The sequence below is a fragment of the Chroicocephalus ridibundus genome, chromosome 1 (genome assembly GCF_963924245.1).
Source record: "Chroicocephalus ridibundus chromosome 1, bChrRid1.1, whole genome shotgun sequence".
Taxonomy (NCBI): Eukaryota; Metazoa; Chordata; class Aves; order Charadriiformes; family Laridae; genus Chroicocephalus; species Chroicocephalus ridibundus.
The window spans coordinates 60,292,694-60,310,585 of NC_086284.1; the positions used below are offsets into that span (position 1 = coordinate 60,292,694).

General features: G+C 37.4%; 1 protein-coding gene across 1 annotated transcript in view; it reads left to right on the plus strand.

Annotated features, from left to right (window-relative positions):
- The window catches only part of IPO5 (importin 5), a 45,367-nt gene that overhangs the window by 18,004 nt on the left and 9,471 nt on the right, over positions 1–17,892 (plus strand). Inside the window, exons 9-22 of the mRNA XM_063336660.1 lie at positions 2,161–2,248; positions 5,414–5,520; positions 7,900–8,024; positions 8,114–8,203; positions 8,298–8,471; positions 8,685–8,903; positions 10,157–10,240; positions 11,040–11,172; positions 11,275–11,396; positions 11,923–12,019; positions 12,528–12,700; positions 13,151–13,262; positions 13,877–13,932; positions 17,713–17,835. Of these exons, the coding sequence (XP_063192730.1) occupies positions 2,161–2,248; positions 5,414–5,520; positions 7,900–8,024; positions 8,114–8,203; positions 8,298–8,471; positions 8,685–8,903; positions 10,157–10,240; positions 11,040–11,172; positions 11,275–11,396; positions 11,923–12,019; positions 12,528–12,700; positions 13,151–13,262; positions 13,877–13,932; positions 17,713–17,835 (1,703 nt within the window). The remainder of the gene's footprint in view (positions 1–2,160; positions 2,249–5,413; positions 5,521–7,899; positions 8,025–8,113; positions 8,204–8,297; positions 8,472–8,684; positions 8,904–10,156; positions 10,241–11,039; positions 11,173–11,274; positions 11,397–11,922; positions 12,020–12,527; positions 12,701–13,150; positions 13,263–13,876; positions 13,933–17,712; positions 17,836–17,892) is intronic.

Below are 17,892 nucleotides of genomic sequence, written 5' to 3' on the forward strand. Positions count from 1 at the left end.
CCTTAGTTTAAAAGGGTTTCTGTTTTCATTCAACTAAAAAGTTGGTACATCACTTGATCCTCACAACTAGAACTGGGTCTTAGGGAAACCTGTCATCTTATGCTGGTTTTATTGAACGTGGTGCTGATTTAGGAGTAAGTCTGTGTCCTGTGTACCAGTTTTCTGCACAGAAACTCCATTAGGGTTTAGACTTCCCTCCTTGAGCACAATATTCAAGATAGCAGAGTGTTTTATTGCTCCCTCCCTAGCAATTAGAGCTGCAACTTTTCTTTGGCTGTAGTTTTGCTCCATCTCCATAAAATGGAGTCATGGCATGCTCTGAAAAGAAGCAGGCTTAGTGGGCTCATCCTTAACTTGTTTGTAAACAGTCTATATATTTGCAATAGTTAAATCTTGAGAGCTTGTCAGGACAATGTTGAAACTAATGCACAACTCTATATTTACAAAAATGTCCTTTGTGAAACTATACTTACTGGCAACTACACTCATATTAATAACATCAAGAAGAAACAACATGTGTACAAGCTTTTGCAGGTTCTGGATTTAATGATGGCCAGACAGCTTTGGATGTTGTAGCAACAACGACATCAGTTTTTGGAACCCTGTAGCATCTGTGGCAGATGATGGTGGACTTATGTATTGTCACACCTCTGAAATATGCCATTTTCACCTGTGTGCTTATGAATGTCTGTGTCTGAAAAGCTTCTGGGCTATAATACTGGGATTTTTTTGAGGAAATTCTTTTCAGTGACTAGTAATATATAGAATTCTGGCATTGTGCTAGAAAGTTCGTAGCGTCCATTAAGTTATCTTGATACGTATATGAAAGCTCTCTTGGGATCACCTCTGGCTGATGATATGTAACCACATCAAGCAAACCAATCCATAATTTGATCTTTTCTTGATACTTGCCTCACAGTGCTGTCAGTGAGCAATATTTTCTTCTGTCATCAATTCACCATAAGTTTCTTATCTCTCCAGATGTACAGTGAAGTGAGTTTGCTTAGGGTTGTGTGTTTGCTTAGGGTTGTGCCTCTATCTTAGATTACAGATACATTTACACTATGTAAGTATATTATTTATATAAAAGTTGCAGTATATCTAATCAGCAGTATGAACTACTGTATGCCTACTAACTTTTGAGGTGGGTTCCTGTAAAGGACAGTTAACTGTGATGCCTGTCTTCAAAATGTGTGATAGACTGTCCTAAAAAGATTCAAAGCTCAAAGGTTCCGTATTTGACTGAAAACTTTTGTTTCCAGGGCAAAGTGAAGCATTTTTGCATTAATGATGTTGAATTCAAATAACTGCTCTGAGCAGTTAGTGTAATATGAAGTGCAGAATACTTAAGAGCACCTTATTTTCCTCTGAAAGTGCAAGGTGTACTTTTTAGCCCTTGGGCTTCTGAAGTGCTCAGGAACAGGCAGCCTTATAATAGACAAATCACTGCACTCCCTCCTCCTGTGAGAACAACTCAGAAGAATAGTTCTTGCTTATTGCATAGTAGTGTGGAACATTATGGTAAAGATTGTGTAATAGTCTCTATGAAGACTTATACTAAGAAGAGCAGACAGAATCAATCTACAGAGGTAGAAATAGAAATCATAAGTTCTAAACCGTTACCTTATTGTAAAAGTAAAGCTTTATGCTGTGACCACCGTACATATAATTAGCAAAATTTATGATGTTAATAAAACTAAGGGTTGAGTGTTATTCTTCCGTAATGAATATAGTCTCTTTCATCAGTGAATGATCAAAGGATGATGTCAGAGTTTCAGCAAAATGAATGAAACGTATCAGAGTTCTTAAAGCATATAATACTAATTTTAACTCTTTCAAAGAACTTTGACTTTATTAAGGAATTCACTTTTTACGATCTTCATGATTTAACAAAATCTTGCATTGCACTGTGATTCTTGGTAAGATATACGCTCAACTGTTTTTTAATCTCGATTTAAATGTTCTGAAAGTATTTTTCTGAAAATCTATTCTGAATTACTGTCTGATGCAGTTTGATAGACTTGGCTATCTGCTACTGGAAGAAGAGTTATATTTCTTCAGTGATTTTTTTGAAAGGAGAGAACTTAAAATTTATGCTAGTTATTTGAGAATCTATTTTAAGAAAGCAACCTGGTTTTAAAAATTTTTGGTTTTTTTCAGTTCCTCAAATGTTGGCAATGATGGTTGACTTGGAAGAAGATGAAGATTGGGCAAATGCAGATGAGCTTGAAGATGATGATTTTGACAGGTAGTTATGAAACTAGTTGTTTCAATATATTATCAAGACTGTGTGGCTAAAAGCAGATTTTAAGTGCAGGATGCAAATGACTGCCATGCATTACTTTTTTTTTTTAACTCAAATAACTCTTCTAATTTTGTTTCTTTGGTCATGAGCAGAATATATGACTCTTTTTCAGACAGTTTATATGTAGGTTATTTAGGTACTGTTCAGCAAGTAAATTCTTTCAGTGTTCGTATGTTGCTGTAATTTAGTTCTACAAGATGCATGTCCTCTTGTCTGTTTCGCTGTTTGCTATTTTGCACTGTTTTAACTTTTCAAGCTTTTGTTTCTTCTATCATTTATGTTACTCAGTTCAGAAGTCAGTGTTTCCTAAGCCTTTAAATTGAGGGCTTAGCTGGAACCAAAGCTGAAGGATACTGACTTGTTTAGTCATCTACAGCCAATTTCTTCCTATTTTTCTGTATCTATGCCCTTGAAAAGGTGGTGTTAAAGAAAAAAGCTGCCTACCTTTGAAAGGACATCAGAACGCATAGTGGAATTCCTTGCTGGATTTCATCTAGCTCAAAATATTACGATTTTGCTATTATTTTAAATCCCTTGGTATGGCTAGCAGTAGCTCGTCTTGTATCTTAGGGAAGAAAGATCTACTAAAGATGTCCAGTCTTTCTGATTTGCTTAGTCCTGCATGCTTTGTAGCTTGCTCCAACTTTCCACTGGAATCACAGTGGTTTGTCTACGGTATCCTGTTACATCTGCTCTTGTCCAAATACAATTAGAAGGAAGCGGAAGAAAGCAGAAATATGTGTAGGAGATAACTATCTCCACACTTCTGTAAAGGTATGGATGTTAATTTGCCATTCTGGATACTTTTTTGCCACATCTGGCATGTCCTTCAAGACTCAGATGAAATTAGTGTTTCAAAACAATTTGTCTCAGAACACTTGGAGATCTTCATAGGAAGACAGGCGATAGAAGAGGTGTTGATTTACCACTGAACTGTATAGTGACTTCTAGGAGATATCAGGTATATGGAGACACTTGCAAACCGATGGGTAGAAATTTATGGAAGAACCTGTTTAATCTCTGTGTGACTTGGAATAATTTTTTTTGTTCCCTGTGATTGTGGAATTGAAAGTAAGCTGTCTCGCATGGTAGACCAGACACTTTTATCCTGTTTTGTTTCCTCAACTTTGAAATTTTGCCATACAGGTAGAACTGTCAAACACCACTGCATTCAGGTTTGTCAAGCATTTGAATATTTTTATTCAACTAAATTTCATGGGGAAATAAAATATAAAAGTTCAAATCCACATCAAGCCTTTCAGAGTATGGAGTTTATTCAGATGGCCTGCTTTAGGCAGCTTAGTAAGTGCTCTGAATCATCCACTTGAGGCATGCCAGTTTCTCTTTATTGGCAGCAGAGTGACTTGCAGAGTAACTTTGTTCTTCTAAACACAAGTTAGCTGCCTATGGATTTTAGAGTGAAAATTTTCCTTTTTTTTTTTTTTTTGTTACAAGTTGAAAGTAGAGCAAGCAAAGATCAGAAAACAAGTTAGGCTCTGCAACCTTAGCCTAAAGGAGAGACGTAGCTCCTTTGGCCCTTGAAGTAATATGAGAGCTTCAGGCTTGGACACAAAATGCTGGACATAAGCTAGTCTCTGGTGATTGTGTGTGATGTTAGTTTTTTCTTTTAGGAGGTTCACTCACGTTACTTTGTGTTTCCTACCGCTGAAGTTCAGCTTTGTGGAGAGCTGTTGATTAGCTGAGTGCATGATGCTAACCTCTTCTGGTGGTTGAGTCTTTGTAGCTTCATACGAAGACTGGAATTCCTGTGCAGTCCAAGAAACAGGCTAATGATCATCAGGCTGTAGCCTAGTTAGGGTGTGTTCGGATCTGACTAAGGGGGATGTGAGTCAGCCTACACAAAAGCAGCAGAGAGTATTTTAGCATTTCCAGTTTTTTGTTTCTCTGACTTCATAGAGCAGTGAAATTCTAAAGGAGGAAAAGGTTAATCCAACTTCCTCTTTTCCTGGCAAAAGCCTTCCAGACATTGGAGGGAGGTGTGTGGTCATTTTTCTAAAATAGACTATTTCCTCAAACTGAATGTATGAATTAATGGTGAGATGAAACAGCTCAAAGAACGTAATTTCAGATGAAAGCTGCCATTAACTTTCGTGAATTTGTTCCAATCTAAACCTGTGTGCCCATGCTCTGTTGTCCTGCTGGTGATGTATCTGTTTATTTGAACGTGACTAATCTGATCTGATTAGTCTAATTTGATTTGAAGGTCAAATACAATATTGCCATTATCTTTGAGCAGACACCTTTGTAGCATGTGAGTTTCTAGACTGTTTATGGTTTGTAATGAGACTTGGGGATTCAAGACCTCTATTTCTGACTCAGCTGACTGATACTTGAAAGGAGAGTGAGATTCATCCCTTTCTGAACCATTACTCAGCTTTTCCATCAGCATGGGTGTCTAGGATGGACTAACCTTGAGTTATTACAGTGTTAGCCCTACCCAGACAGTAACAGTAGTTATCTGTGTCCTGGAAAATTTCTTGCTTTTCTGTAGGGAATAATTCTATTGGGTGGAACAAGTCACTTTACACAGATAATCTTTGGCTATTCTCAGTTCAACAAATTCCTCACCTGGACTGGATGTTTTCTGCCTGAGTCATTGGCAAGAGAACATGCTACTAGAGTACTGGCACTGCAGCCACGCAAGGAAGGTCTCATATGTGCCAAAGCTTGAATTCAACTGGTTCACATGATTCGTAGCAAGTCTGAGCTGGCTTGTGTTCTCATGACAAAAAGGTGATAGCCAGTATTATTGCTTAATTCAGTGCAAATTTAGTTTCAGCTTTCTAATTATGTTGGGAAATTCAGTCTATGCTTTCAGTGCTAGTAAGACCCAAGTTTCTTTGGTACTAGACTTAATCAATGGGCTACAGATAATAAAGGTTCAGGTGGAGGGTAAGTAATTATTTTGTGACTAGTGTGTGTGCTTTTAGGTTTGGGTATGCTTTATTTACTCATGGAGGCTCATGTGTACTCAGATGGCAAAAGTTTGAAGACTAGAACTGCAGGAAAGGGCACTTCTGTGCCCTGTTGGACTGTTTATTTTATTGTAGATATGAAACCACTGATATTTCTGTAACTGATATTTAGCAATGCAGTTGCTGGTGAGAGTGCACTGGACAGAATGGCCTGTGGCCTTGGAGGAAAACTTGTTTTACCTATGATTAAAGAACATATTATGCAAATGCTTCAGAATCGTAAGTAACTGCATTTTCTTTTTTTTTTTTTTACAATTCTATGCTTTCTAGAAACTTTGATACCTCTTAAATCTTCATGTTTAGCTACTTGATATATTTTTATATACTTCCACTTCTGATTTCAGCAGCAAAAACTGTAAATGCTGTGAACTTGGAAGTTTCTTCATTTAAACTGTGATTTATTAAATTTATATACAGTGCATTACAACATTTTTCTGAAAAGCAGACAGCAGAGCAGAGATGTCAAAACCAAAACAGTATCTTTTTTTAAAATTCACAGTCTGTGAATTAAATAAGGGAAGACTTCTTTTTTACTTTAGAATATTCTCTCTAAATCCCTATACAGTGCCTCACAGTACCTTAAGTGTGCCTAAACTGCCACCTGTTATTCTGTAGCTCAATATTTTTTGCTTCTTCAAAAGTACTACATCTAAGTGAAATTTTAATACGTTACATAGAGGAGTATGTGTTCTTTTTGTTCTTTATTCCTGTAATTTGATGGACCAAAATAGAGAAGTCTGTGGTAGGCGGGCCGTCTTTTGATATGCTTTCGTACGCTGATTTTAATATGTTTCATGAGGTGCTTCCATATATTCTTATCAGTTGCTATGTATGCTACTTTTCCTCTTAAAATACCTGTAATGCTTGCTCAGGCAATCATTCAAAAAATATTGTGCATTTGTTGCATGTGCTTTCACTTGACCTGTGCTTTGAGCCTTTGAAGTGGAAGACAAAAAGTTCTGTTGTACTTTTCCTACCTTCATGGTTTAAAACCCAGTCCAAAAAAGACTGTTACCATACCAGGTATGGAACATAGGGCTACTCAAGGTACCACCTGCAGAATGTGAACACTTGTAAAGTTTGTTTGGAAAGAAAGTTTTATTAAGGAAACAGATTAACCTGACTCTTCCAGTGTTAGTAGCTTCAAGGCTAGCAAATGCCTGGTTTTGTAGTACCCACAAAAAGGCAGTGTAATGACTATGAGACCTGACTACTGTGAAGAGAAGTCATGCAGTTGATGCCTGATGCTTTCTTTCTGCTGGATCAGAGCTTTCCACAATCATTACTACTCTTTGGAAAAGGGAAATGCAATAGATATTGTTTCGTTCAGAAGCCGTCACTTGTAGGGAGTTGGAAGGAAAGATGAAGGCATTTAGAGTAAAACATCATCAATACTCTCAGAAATCAGACCTTCCCTTCTCCTGTCGCCACTGCTTTTCCCACAAAAGTTTATTGAAATAATAATTTTAAACTTCTGGGTTTGGATTGGGTAGGCAGACAGTCCAAACATGATTGGATTTCATTTTGTAGTATCATTAATTTCAAGTCTGGAATACATGCTAATAGTAATACAATGAGAGTAACAAGAAGTGCAGGCTTAACTAGGAACATCCAATGAGCTTAAATAGTGCAAAATAGCCTGCTTCTTCACTGTACCTTCTGTCAAGATGATATTTTATCTCATCCTTATCAAACAGAAGCTTGAGTGTCAGGATTCCAGTGCTCTCAACTGTGGTGTTCTTCGTTCCAGGAATTTAATACATTACCAGCAATAGTGAAATCTTGCATTATTTTGGGAAAGAAGTTCTGTTACATGCCTTTCCCACAGTTTAATAAGCCTGTTTGTTCTTCTGGTTTTCTTTTCTGTAATCCCCATGGTTTCTAGCACAGAGAAAGATTGTGTTTAAAAAAAAAATTAAAAAATTTGGCGTTTCTCATATGTTTCCCTTGCCTAAAGAAAAAGGAGAGGCGCGTGAAAGATCCATTTCAACAATACCCACTAGCCTGAGAATAGGTTAATAGGACTTGGAGGCAGGGAAGGCCTTACATCCCTAAATACAATGTTACCGTTCTTAAACAGTCTTGTGGAGACTGATGAAAATTTTAGTACTGATTATTTATATATTGTTTGGTTCACTAGACATTTTTCCCCTCCTTACCAAAAGAGGAAGGTATAGGCCGTTCTGATACGATTTAAAAAAATGGGGGAGAAAAAAAAGAAATACTGTCCTTGTGTTTCCCTGCTTAGCTCATTTGATTAAAATGCCATTTCCGGGTGTTAGTACTATATACATACTTGTATCAGCAATTAAGAATTCTTTTTTCTAGGTCTGGATTTGGCTTGGATTAGATACTCAAATTTTTATGCATCTCTGGAAGTATGTATGAGGAAAAGTGAAAAGTATTTAACAAATCAAGTAGATGCATCAATTTCCCCTCTTTCTCCTATTCTTCACTCTTCTTCCTCCTGTGCCCATCCCCCTGTTGTCGTCGTCCCCCCCGCGCCCCCCCCCCCAAAAAAAGGAAGTGATTTGTCTTTATGGTGCTTTTTAGTTTCCAAAATGAATAAAATTTATTTTCACTTCTAATCTTCTGTAGCTGACTGGAAATACAGGCATGCTGGCTTGATGGCTCTTTCAGCCATTGGAGAAGGTTGCCACCAGCAGATGGAGGGAATTTTAAATGAGATAGTTAATTTTGTTTTGCTATTCCTTCAGGATCCTGTGAGTATAATTCTATTAATTATTTCAAAATGTTTTCATTTCTGCTCTCATGACTACTTGTTAACTATTTGAGGGAAATACTTTTTCAGCATCCAAGAGTAAGATACGCAGCTTGTAATGCTATTGGACAAATGGCAACTGACTTCGCACCTGGTTTTCAAAAGAAATTTCATGAGAAGGCAAGTAGTAGAATAGTAAAAAAAAAAAAAAAGTGGCAAAACTATGTCCCCTTCAGAAACTTGTTCTTCTGAAAATAAACACTTCTTTTTTCAGGTGATAGCAGCTCTTCTGCAAACCATGGAGGATCAAGGCAACCAGCGTGTTCAAGCCCATGCAGCTGCAGCACTCATAAACTTCACTGAAGATTGTCCCAAGTCACTGCTTATTCCATATTTGGATAATCTAGTGAAGCATCTTCATTCCACTATGGTGATAAAATTACAAGAGGTATAATATACTGAACAATTTGTTTCATGGAGGGTAACCTTGTCGCATAACACAAATAAGTATAGCTGAACTAAGACCTCTGAAATAAACCAGTATACATATCTGTTGATGTTGCTCTGGCAAGAATTAGGATACGTACAAGAGCAGATTTTTTACATTTTAAGTAAAATATGTGCTTTAGAAATGTAACTCTTTCTTCTTCCTCTTTCTAAGTTGATACAGAAAGGCACTAAGCTAGTTTTGGAGCAAGTTGTGACTTCAATTGCGTCAGTTGCAGATACAGCAGAGGAGAAATTTGTTCCCTACTATGACTTATTTATGCCCTCTTTAAAACACATTGTTGAGAATGCTGTTCAGAAGGAATTAAGACTTTTACGGGGAAAGACTATTGAATGCATCAGCCTAATTGGTCTTGCTGTTGGTAAAGAAAAGGTAAGCTTAGATCTTATCTAATGGTCCAAATATATTATTAAATGGCTTTGGTTTTTGCAGTGTTAACAATGAATTAATATATTCATATGTTAAATATATAGCTATGTTGTTGCTGGTTTCTATGCTCGTTTTCCTGTTTTCATTTCTAAGGTGACTGTCTTGCTGTTTAGATTCACAAATTCACAATAGAATCTTACGAAAATACTACAGCTTAAGCTATTCTTGTCACACTGAACAATGTTGAAGTCAAGCATTTTTTGTTTGATTGGTTGGGTTTTTTTGCCTTAAGAGAAATTCTGGAGCATCTAATTTTAGGCAGTGTCAGAATGGTGGGTAAAATGCATGTAGTTCAAATGAAACTCAGAATAGTTTTTGTATGCGGATGCCTGAAAAAGTTTAGATGTGCTTGTAGTAGAACTTTGAAGTACTTGTTTGTCATGAGGCTTGATGGATTTCGCAGGGTTTGGTGGGTTTTTTGATAAGTTGATTAAAACATGTCTTTCTAAAAGTACTAAGATACAACTGTGAAGGACTATATAAGAGTCTGAGTGATGTTCTGATTGCAAGTTTGCATTATGGTGTACAGATTTTCATTTTATTGAGTGAAGAAAACAAAAATCACACTTCAAAAATAAAATAATGTGATGTACACAGTACAAAAATAGTAATAGCCCCCCACAAATTTACCATTCCTTTCCTTTGACTTAGAAGGACCACGGGTTTTGTGCAACTAAATTTTAAACGGATTTTAAACATAACTAATGTTTAATAAACTATTCTTGGGGGACTACTGGGAACATGGGGAGTGAAAAGTGGGTAGGTGTAACACCATTGGGGCATCTGATGTGGCCTAAAATGTTACTAGCTCATGAGTAAGTAGCTCCTGCTGTCAGCTTTTATCAGAGTTCCATAAAGGAGTTAAAATAGTAAGGAAGATATCTGGGGAAGTTAGAATTGTCAGATATTTTTTGTGAGTATTAGTATTTATTTATGTAGTGTTTTATTTAAGCAGTCCTCTGCTTTCAAGTATATAAACAGAGGGTACAGAGAAGCTTAAGACAAGAATGACCCAGTGATGCTTCCAGAAAAAGAACTTGTGTCTTCACTTCTATCTGCATTTCAGTCTATTTCCAGCTATAGCGAATGTCTTGATAGTGTGTTGGACTTAACACCAATTTAAGTAAGCATTTAAGTCTCTTGAGAAAGTACCCTTTTAATTTGCCTTTAAAAACATAGTTGTTTCCCATATCTAGTTTATGCAGGACGCATCAGATGTAATGCAGCTGTTACTGAAGACACAAACAGACTTCAGTGACCTAGAAGATGATGATCCACAGGTATGTTAAAATTGTGTCTTTGGAGTGCATAGCTCTTTGGTTAGTATTAGAAACGTTCTTTTTACATGTGATGTTTTTGGCCCCCCCATGCAATTATACCTTCAGACTAACTGTTCAGCATGTCTTACAAAAATTGGGATGGATTGCCCTAAGATGGCCTTAGAATCTTTCACAGAAGCGTGTTTAGGAAATGAGACTTCCAGGACCTATATTTGTTGAAGAAATTTCAGCATGTGGGTTCCTTTTCTATTAGTAACTACTTGTTTGGCACTGTATGACCCTTGCTGTCACCTTCTTATAAATAGTTCAACAAGACTTGTTAGACAGCTGTTCTAGTGAGAGGAGAGCTATTTTGATTTGTATATCTGAAACAAATACTCCTGTCAAAACACAGTGCTGCACTCTTTTTTGCTCTCCCTGCTGTTTTCAGGAATGTGGCTCAGTAGTATTTAAATTGAGGAAATTATTTATTTCAGACGGTAATTTACTTTTCAGGACAGTCATGATAGGATTACAAGTACATCTTATACTGTCACACTTTTACATGTATAGCAACTTCGATCAGAGGTACTGTCAATGCATTGTTACGAGTAAAGACTTGGGACAGGTCTTTTGAAGACAGGTTTTTATATGGATTGCATATTGGATGAGCTCTTTTCTTTGAAATAAGTTTTATGCACTGCTGACAAATCCTTTAAAAGAAGTCCTATTGTATAATGTTCTTCTGTGATGCTTTCCTTTTAAGTATGCATTAAAATAAAATGTGGGACATGAAAATTCTGACTCTTCTCTCTTACAGATTTCTTATATGATCTCAGCATGGGCCAGAATGTGTAAAATTCTTGGAAAGGAATTTCAGCAGTACCTTCCTGTTGTCATGGGACCTTTAATGAAGACTGCATCCATTAAACCTGAAGTAGCTCTTTTAGACAGTAGGTTTAGCATAACGTTTTGCTTGAAAAAATACTGACATAAATGATTTTGTAGCACTTTTAGATATTTATTTATTTATTCCCCCCCGTTCTGTGTAACAGCGCAAGATATGGAGAATATGAGTGATGATGATGGTTGGGAATTTGTAAACCTAGGAGATCAGCAAAGTTTTGGAATTAAAACTGCAGGCCTTGAAGAAAAAGCAACTGCATGCCAGATGCTGGTGAGTAATAGACACTTTGGGTGATCTGTGTATTGCTGGACAATCGAGTCTGAAGCCAAAATGTGTAATGAAGATATTCTTTATAGTATCAAATGAAATAGTTCTGTTTTTCTTCGGGTGACAGCATTAAGTTTGGATTTCAGACACTTCATTCCATGTGGCTTATTTGATTAAAAATAGTTTCTTTAGTTTGTAGCTTTGGTTTTTAAGATAAAAGGTAGTTTTCCTTTGTTAACAAAACTTTTAAGGAATTGGAGGTGTTAGAGTAGTTCCTTTTTGCAGGTACTAATGTTACTGACTTCGGTTTGAAAAATACACGCATGTACTAAGAGTGAGACTCATGGTGCTATCAGGGTTTCTTAAAATATCACAGTGGAGGGGGTAGCTAAATGGATTATTAAATGTGGTTTAGAACAATTTTTTTTTAAATTAAACTTTTAACAATCTTTCTCACCATTACATAGTTGAAAAATATTAGTAACAATATTTTCCCTTAAAGGTGGCATTTCTGTGCGTTGTCTTTCAGGTTTGCTATGCAAAAGAGCTAAAAGAGGGATTCGTGGAGTACACAGAGCAAGTTGTAAAGCTGATGGTTCCCTTGTTGAAGTTCTATTTCCATGATGATATCCTATTAATGAATTCGGCTGTGAAAATGGAAACTTGGTTTGGAATAATCAGTTGTGCTTACTGTTTTCCTAAATGAATTGAAAGTATTACTGTTAAAATATTCTGTTGCTTTATCACAGAAATTGGTTCTGAGAACGTTGTTTTACACGCTATTTTAGGCAATGTATCCTACTTTTTCCCCTAGTTTCTTTTTAAATAAGCATGTCTATAATGTAAAAAGCAAACAGTAGAGAAAGTGACATTTGTGCCAATGCAGTGAAGGAGAACTCGAATAGCTTTTCTGTCATGGCCTGAAATAGGCTTGAAACAGCTTTTAGATAGCAAACAGTTTAATTTTCCTATGAACTTAATCTGTATATAATTAAGAAATCAAATGCACTGGACTGTTATAAAAATAAAATCCATTTCAGGTAGAAAACAAATAACTTCAGTTATGGTGGTGAGTGCTTAAATTCTAAGCACTTTATGTTGGCCTTCACTGTTTTATTTCCTTAATAATGAAACGTGTTCGAGTGGCAGCAGCAGAGTCGATGCCCCTCCTCCTTGAATGTGCTAGAGTTCGTGGGCCAGAATACCTCACACAGATGTGGCACTTCATGTGTGATGCGCTCATCAAAGCCATTGGGACAGAACCAGATTCAGATGTCCTCTCGGAAATAATGCATTCTTTTGCAAAGGTAACTTTCTTCTGTAATGAGTTTTATGGTGTTACTGTTCCTTGCTTTTTATGGTAAGGAAGGACACGTGTTTGATGTTCGTTTAAATGGCTGGAAGAAATGCAGGGCTTCCACTACATAAATTTTGGTTTGACTATAAATGTTTTTATAGCTGATTCAAAACCTTGGTTGTACTTCTTTTTGTGAGAACCAAAGTACAAACCTAAAATAATTAGCAGATTTGTTCATTTTAACCGCAAACCACTGGAGTTACGTGCTTGAAAGGTACAGTGGTACTATGCTTTACTTCTATAATTTAGGCATAGATTAGAGTATGAATGTTTTATTACTGTTATTTCTGCTAATAATCACTTAAAGCAGAGCATGTATTAATATTCTCTGTGTGCATAGATTTCATTGAGATTGCTCATGTAACTTAAAGCTGAAAAACTGATCATTTTATTTCACTAGTGCATTGAGGTAATGGGAGATGGATGCCTTAACAATGAACACTTTGAAGAACTTGGAGGAATATTGAAAGGAAAGCTAGAAGAGCACTTTAAAAATCAAGAATTAAGACAGGGTAAGTTAACACAAATCCCTGTTAATGTGCGATAATAGCTGTTCTTTAAAGCAGAATTCCTAATAATTTCTGAACATGCAAAAAGAAGCTTAGTTCAGATTTCTTTAATTTGCATATCTATGTAAGGTAATTGGGCTTTGAAACAACAGAATGCAAGAGTTATATTTGTAAGCTCTGGGAGGATGTGAAGATGGCATCATCTACAGAAATACTGTAGTTTAATCAAAAGTTGATGGGCAGATTTACTTGAAGACAGTGCACATGTCTATGGGGTTCTCAATTACTGTGGCTTTTTTTTTATATGAAGTCTTTGTGGTTTTCTTAAAGTGATGATAGCTTCTTATTTCTGTGCGCTTTTCTCGTCCTTGTGGGCAAGCTGATGTGTTCATTTCTATCTCATGTGCTTTTACACATTCTTAAACTAAGCTGTCTCATTATACTTCTTGTTTTTCTGTGAAAGCTCTTTGAAGTTTCTTAAAGACAGAAAATTCCTGTTGTATCTTCAGCTACTGTTTCCTATTTTCTAAATTTGTTTCTACATCATTTTTTCCCTTTCACAGGCTTCTTAGGCACTTGTAGAAATGTAATGCTTTAATATTTGTTTTTTAATGTAGTGAAAAGACAAGATGAAGACTATGATGAACAAGTTGAAGAGTCATTACAGGATGAAGTAAGTTGGTTTGGGGAGTTTTTCCACTTGTAAAGCACCAGGATGGAAATACATTAGATGGACATGCTATGCTACTCAGTTAAAGCATAGTGCATCCTCAGAATTATTTCTTCCTGGATGAATGTTCTGTTACCATATTCCTTCAACACTTCCAGTAAGAAATGGGCTGCGCTATATTTGTGCCTTAGAAAAATACGAAAGATTTCCTTGGCCAGTATATTGAAGGAAGAAGTTCAGGATATAGCTCTTCGTTTTCTTCATCCTCTCAAATAATTCTTAGATGACTTCAGATAGTTTGCTGTCAAATGCTATATCAGTGATAATTTAAGGCCGAGCCCTGCTGACTTGCATTTTCTTTGTGCCTTATGACCTAGGTGCCTCTTAAGCTTGACCATACCTCTGTTACCTAGACCTCTGACGTGTCAGGTCAGGAACCTGTCTTAAAAAGAATAGACCTAAAATAGTATCGGAGGAGGACAGCAAGATGAATAGCCAGCATAATGTGTTTGCTTATGAGAGAATACCAAATTGACTATTTATCCACTAAGATACCAGATTAGTTTTTTAGTTTGAAGTGGAGGGGACTGTAGAAGAGAGATGATCGTTATAGGTATGGAGGGAGTAATAAAGAATAATAAGTCACTGCTGCTTATGAGACGTAAAGGATACTCGGTAAACTTAAGAACTAGGAAAATTTTTGCTACACAATGCAGGTGTGAAGCTTGTGAAGTTGAACTGTGAAGCTTGTTTACGTGAGTTTAACCTGTATGCAGACACAAGAATATATCTTAACAGATCATGCACCCATATGTAAATACTTTTAAATAACAATGCAGTTTTTCAGCCCGTTTCCTTTGGGAACATTAGGGCCAGCACTCAAAAGGATGGATTTCTGGCACCCACATACTGCTTGGGATCAAAAAATAACAAAACTTAAGTTCTGAGCCAAGAGCCTTTCCTGATTTTAGTCCCTTTCGTATTTGCAGTGTTTACTGTTCATTCTTGTAGGCAGTGAGTTAGGTGCTTTCTTATCTTTTTTTCTTATGTGTCACTCTGTAGTGATAATGAGAGAAAATGCTTGCAAGCGGCAGTTTCAGAAAAGCTGAGTCCATATTCTGCAACAGAGTTGCAAGGCATTTAAAAAAAAAAAAAGCTTTAATTTATATTTGAGCTTGCTGATTTTTTTAAAGACTGCAAGGAAGACTTGTCTGCATTACCCTGTGAAAGCGGGAGTGGGACCAGAATGTCACTTGCCATACAGACAAAATTAACATATGATAATGAGCAACATTTGGATATACACTTTTGGTCCTAGAATGTGTTTATGTAGCCCTGTCTCAGGGCAGCAGAGATATAAGGGAGTAGAGAAGTCATGAAAGATATTCAAACAGTAGTTTTAGTAAGATATATAGATACAGCTATAGCTTAGGCAATAACTAAACTGCTGATTTGATAGAGGGTAGGAGAAGGCACACACTAAGCAAGCGTATGCTCTCCCTCTGAGCATCTGTTATCAGCTATTAGTAAACAGGCAGTAGCAGGCCAGGTGGACCTTGTGGTATGCTGCAGCAATTTTGTATCTCTATTTTTATTTGTGTTTATGTTCCAGAGTTATTGCTTGAATTATGCCTTAACAATGCAGAACTTGTCTGACCAGGGAGGGTTTAAATACCCAGTAGTGGGAAGCTGCCTGTTGCATGAGAAATACTTATTAGTTTCTCACTGGGGACCAGAAACTATCTGTATTCTGTTCTCCCTGCCTGTTAAAGTATAAACTGATTAAAGGAACCATACCGAGTACAGCAGAACTTGCTTTAAAACAAAGTCAAAGGGTTTTCCCAACACAAGCGTGTCCAGGGAACAAGCCTCACTTGCAGATATAACGTGAATTGATAGCTGAATCTGAGCGAAGGATTTTTACTTTACCAGTTTGATGCATTAATTGGGCAAGGTGAAAAATGAGGTTAAGCAATAAGAGGAGAGGATTAACATTATATATTTTTGCCACAACATTCTGTCACAAAGGCAGTTATCCATTTACTTTTCAATAAAATTTGTTACAGTATCTGTAAGGTACAGAAGAGGAAAAGGGCCTTCTGCCTTCTATAAAGGGAATCCACTGAAGCAGTAAACTTGCACAAGACAGTGTTTGTCTTGATAAAATTGTTATGTCCCTGAAACAAACCTTCAAGCCCTATGCAATTGAGTGCTAGCAATCGACTTATATTTTTGAGAAGGGTAAAAAAGAGGACTCTGGGAACTACCAACCAGTCAGTCTCACTCTGTGCCCAGTAAGATCATGGAACGCGTTTTCCTGGAAGCTATGTCAAGGCACGTGGAAGACAGGAAGATGATTAGAGGCAGCTAAGATGGCTTCACAAAGGGCAAATCATGCCCAGCTAATATAGTGGCTTCTGTGATGGAGTGACTGCATTGGTGGATTAAGGAAAAACAACTGATGTCATCTCTCTTGACTTCTGTAAGGCCTTTGACATGGTCCCACACAACATCCTTTTCTCTGAATTGGAGAGATGGATTTGATGGATGGACTGTTCTGTGCATAAGGAATTGTCTGGATGGCCGTGTCCAAAGAGTTGCATTCAGTGTCTCAATGTCCAAATGGAGATCAGTAAGAGGGGTGTCCCACAAGGGTCTGTACTGGGACCAGTACTATTCGATATCTTTATTAACAACATAGGTTGTGCAGTTGAGTTGCCTCCTCAGCAAGTTTGCAGATGACACCCAGCTGAGTGGTGTGGTTGATGCACTTGAGGGAAGGGATGCCATCCAGAGGGACCTGGACAGGCTTGAGTGGTGGGCCCATGCCAACCTCATGAAGTTCAGCAAGGCCAAGTGTGAGGTCCTGCACTTGGGCTGGGGCAGTCTCCAATATCAGTACAGGCTGGGGGCTGAATGGATTGAGAGCAACCCAGCTGAGGACTTCTGGATATTGGCAGATAGAAAAATTGCACATAAGCCAGCAGTGTGTGCTTGCGGCCCAGAAGGCCAATTGTATCCTGGGCCGCATGAAAAGAAGCGTGACAGCAGGTTGAGGCAAGTGATTCTCCCTCTCTGCTCTGGTGAGGCCCCACCTGAGCATTCCAGCTCTGGGGTCCCCAGTACAAGAGAGACATCGGCCTGTTGTAGTGGATCCAGAGGAGGGCCACAAAAATGGTCAGAGGGCTGGAACACCTCTCCTATAAAGAAGGGCTGAGACAGTTGGGGTTGTTCAGCCTGGAGAAGAGAGAAGGCTCTGGGGAGACCTCACTGCAGCCTTTCAATATATAAAGAGGGCTTATGCTGAAAGGAGAGGCACCTTTCACCAGGGTCTGTAGTGACAGGACAAAGGGCAACAGTTTTATACTAAAAAAGGGTTAATTTCGATTGAACATAAGAAAGAATTTTTTTCATGATGAGGGTGGTGAAGCACTGGAACAAGTGGCCTAGAGAAGTTGTGGATGTACCACCATTGGAAGTGTTCAAGGTCAAGTTGGATGGGGTTTTGAGAAACCTGATTTAGTGAAAGATGTCCTTGCCTGTGGCAGGGGGGTTGGACTAAATGATCTTTCAAACTCCCTTGCAACCAAAACTGTTCTCTGATTCTGTCATTCTGTGACTAGACCAAGAGTTGGAAAACAGTGGACTTTAGAGGATTGGGTTTACAAAACCAAATCATTGAACAACTTTATTCCGTTAGTTTAGAGACCTTAGCATTTCATGTGACTTCCATTATTTTAAAGATCTTTAGTCTTAATGTGAGTTGTATCCTTTTCCTATCAGGATGACAGTGATGTTTATATTTTGACTAAAGTATCGGACATTTTGCACTCAATATTCAGCAGTTATAAGGAGAAGGTATTGCCGTGGTTTGAAAGGCTACTTCCACTAATTGTCAACCTAATTGTAAGTACCTTGTTTTCTTTTTATTTGACTTTGATTATTTTTTCTGATGTGTTAATA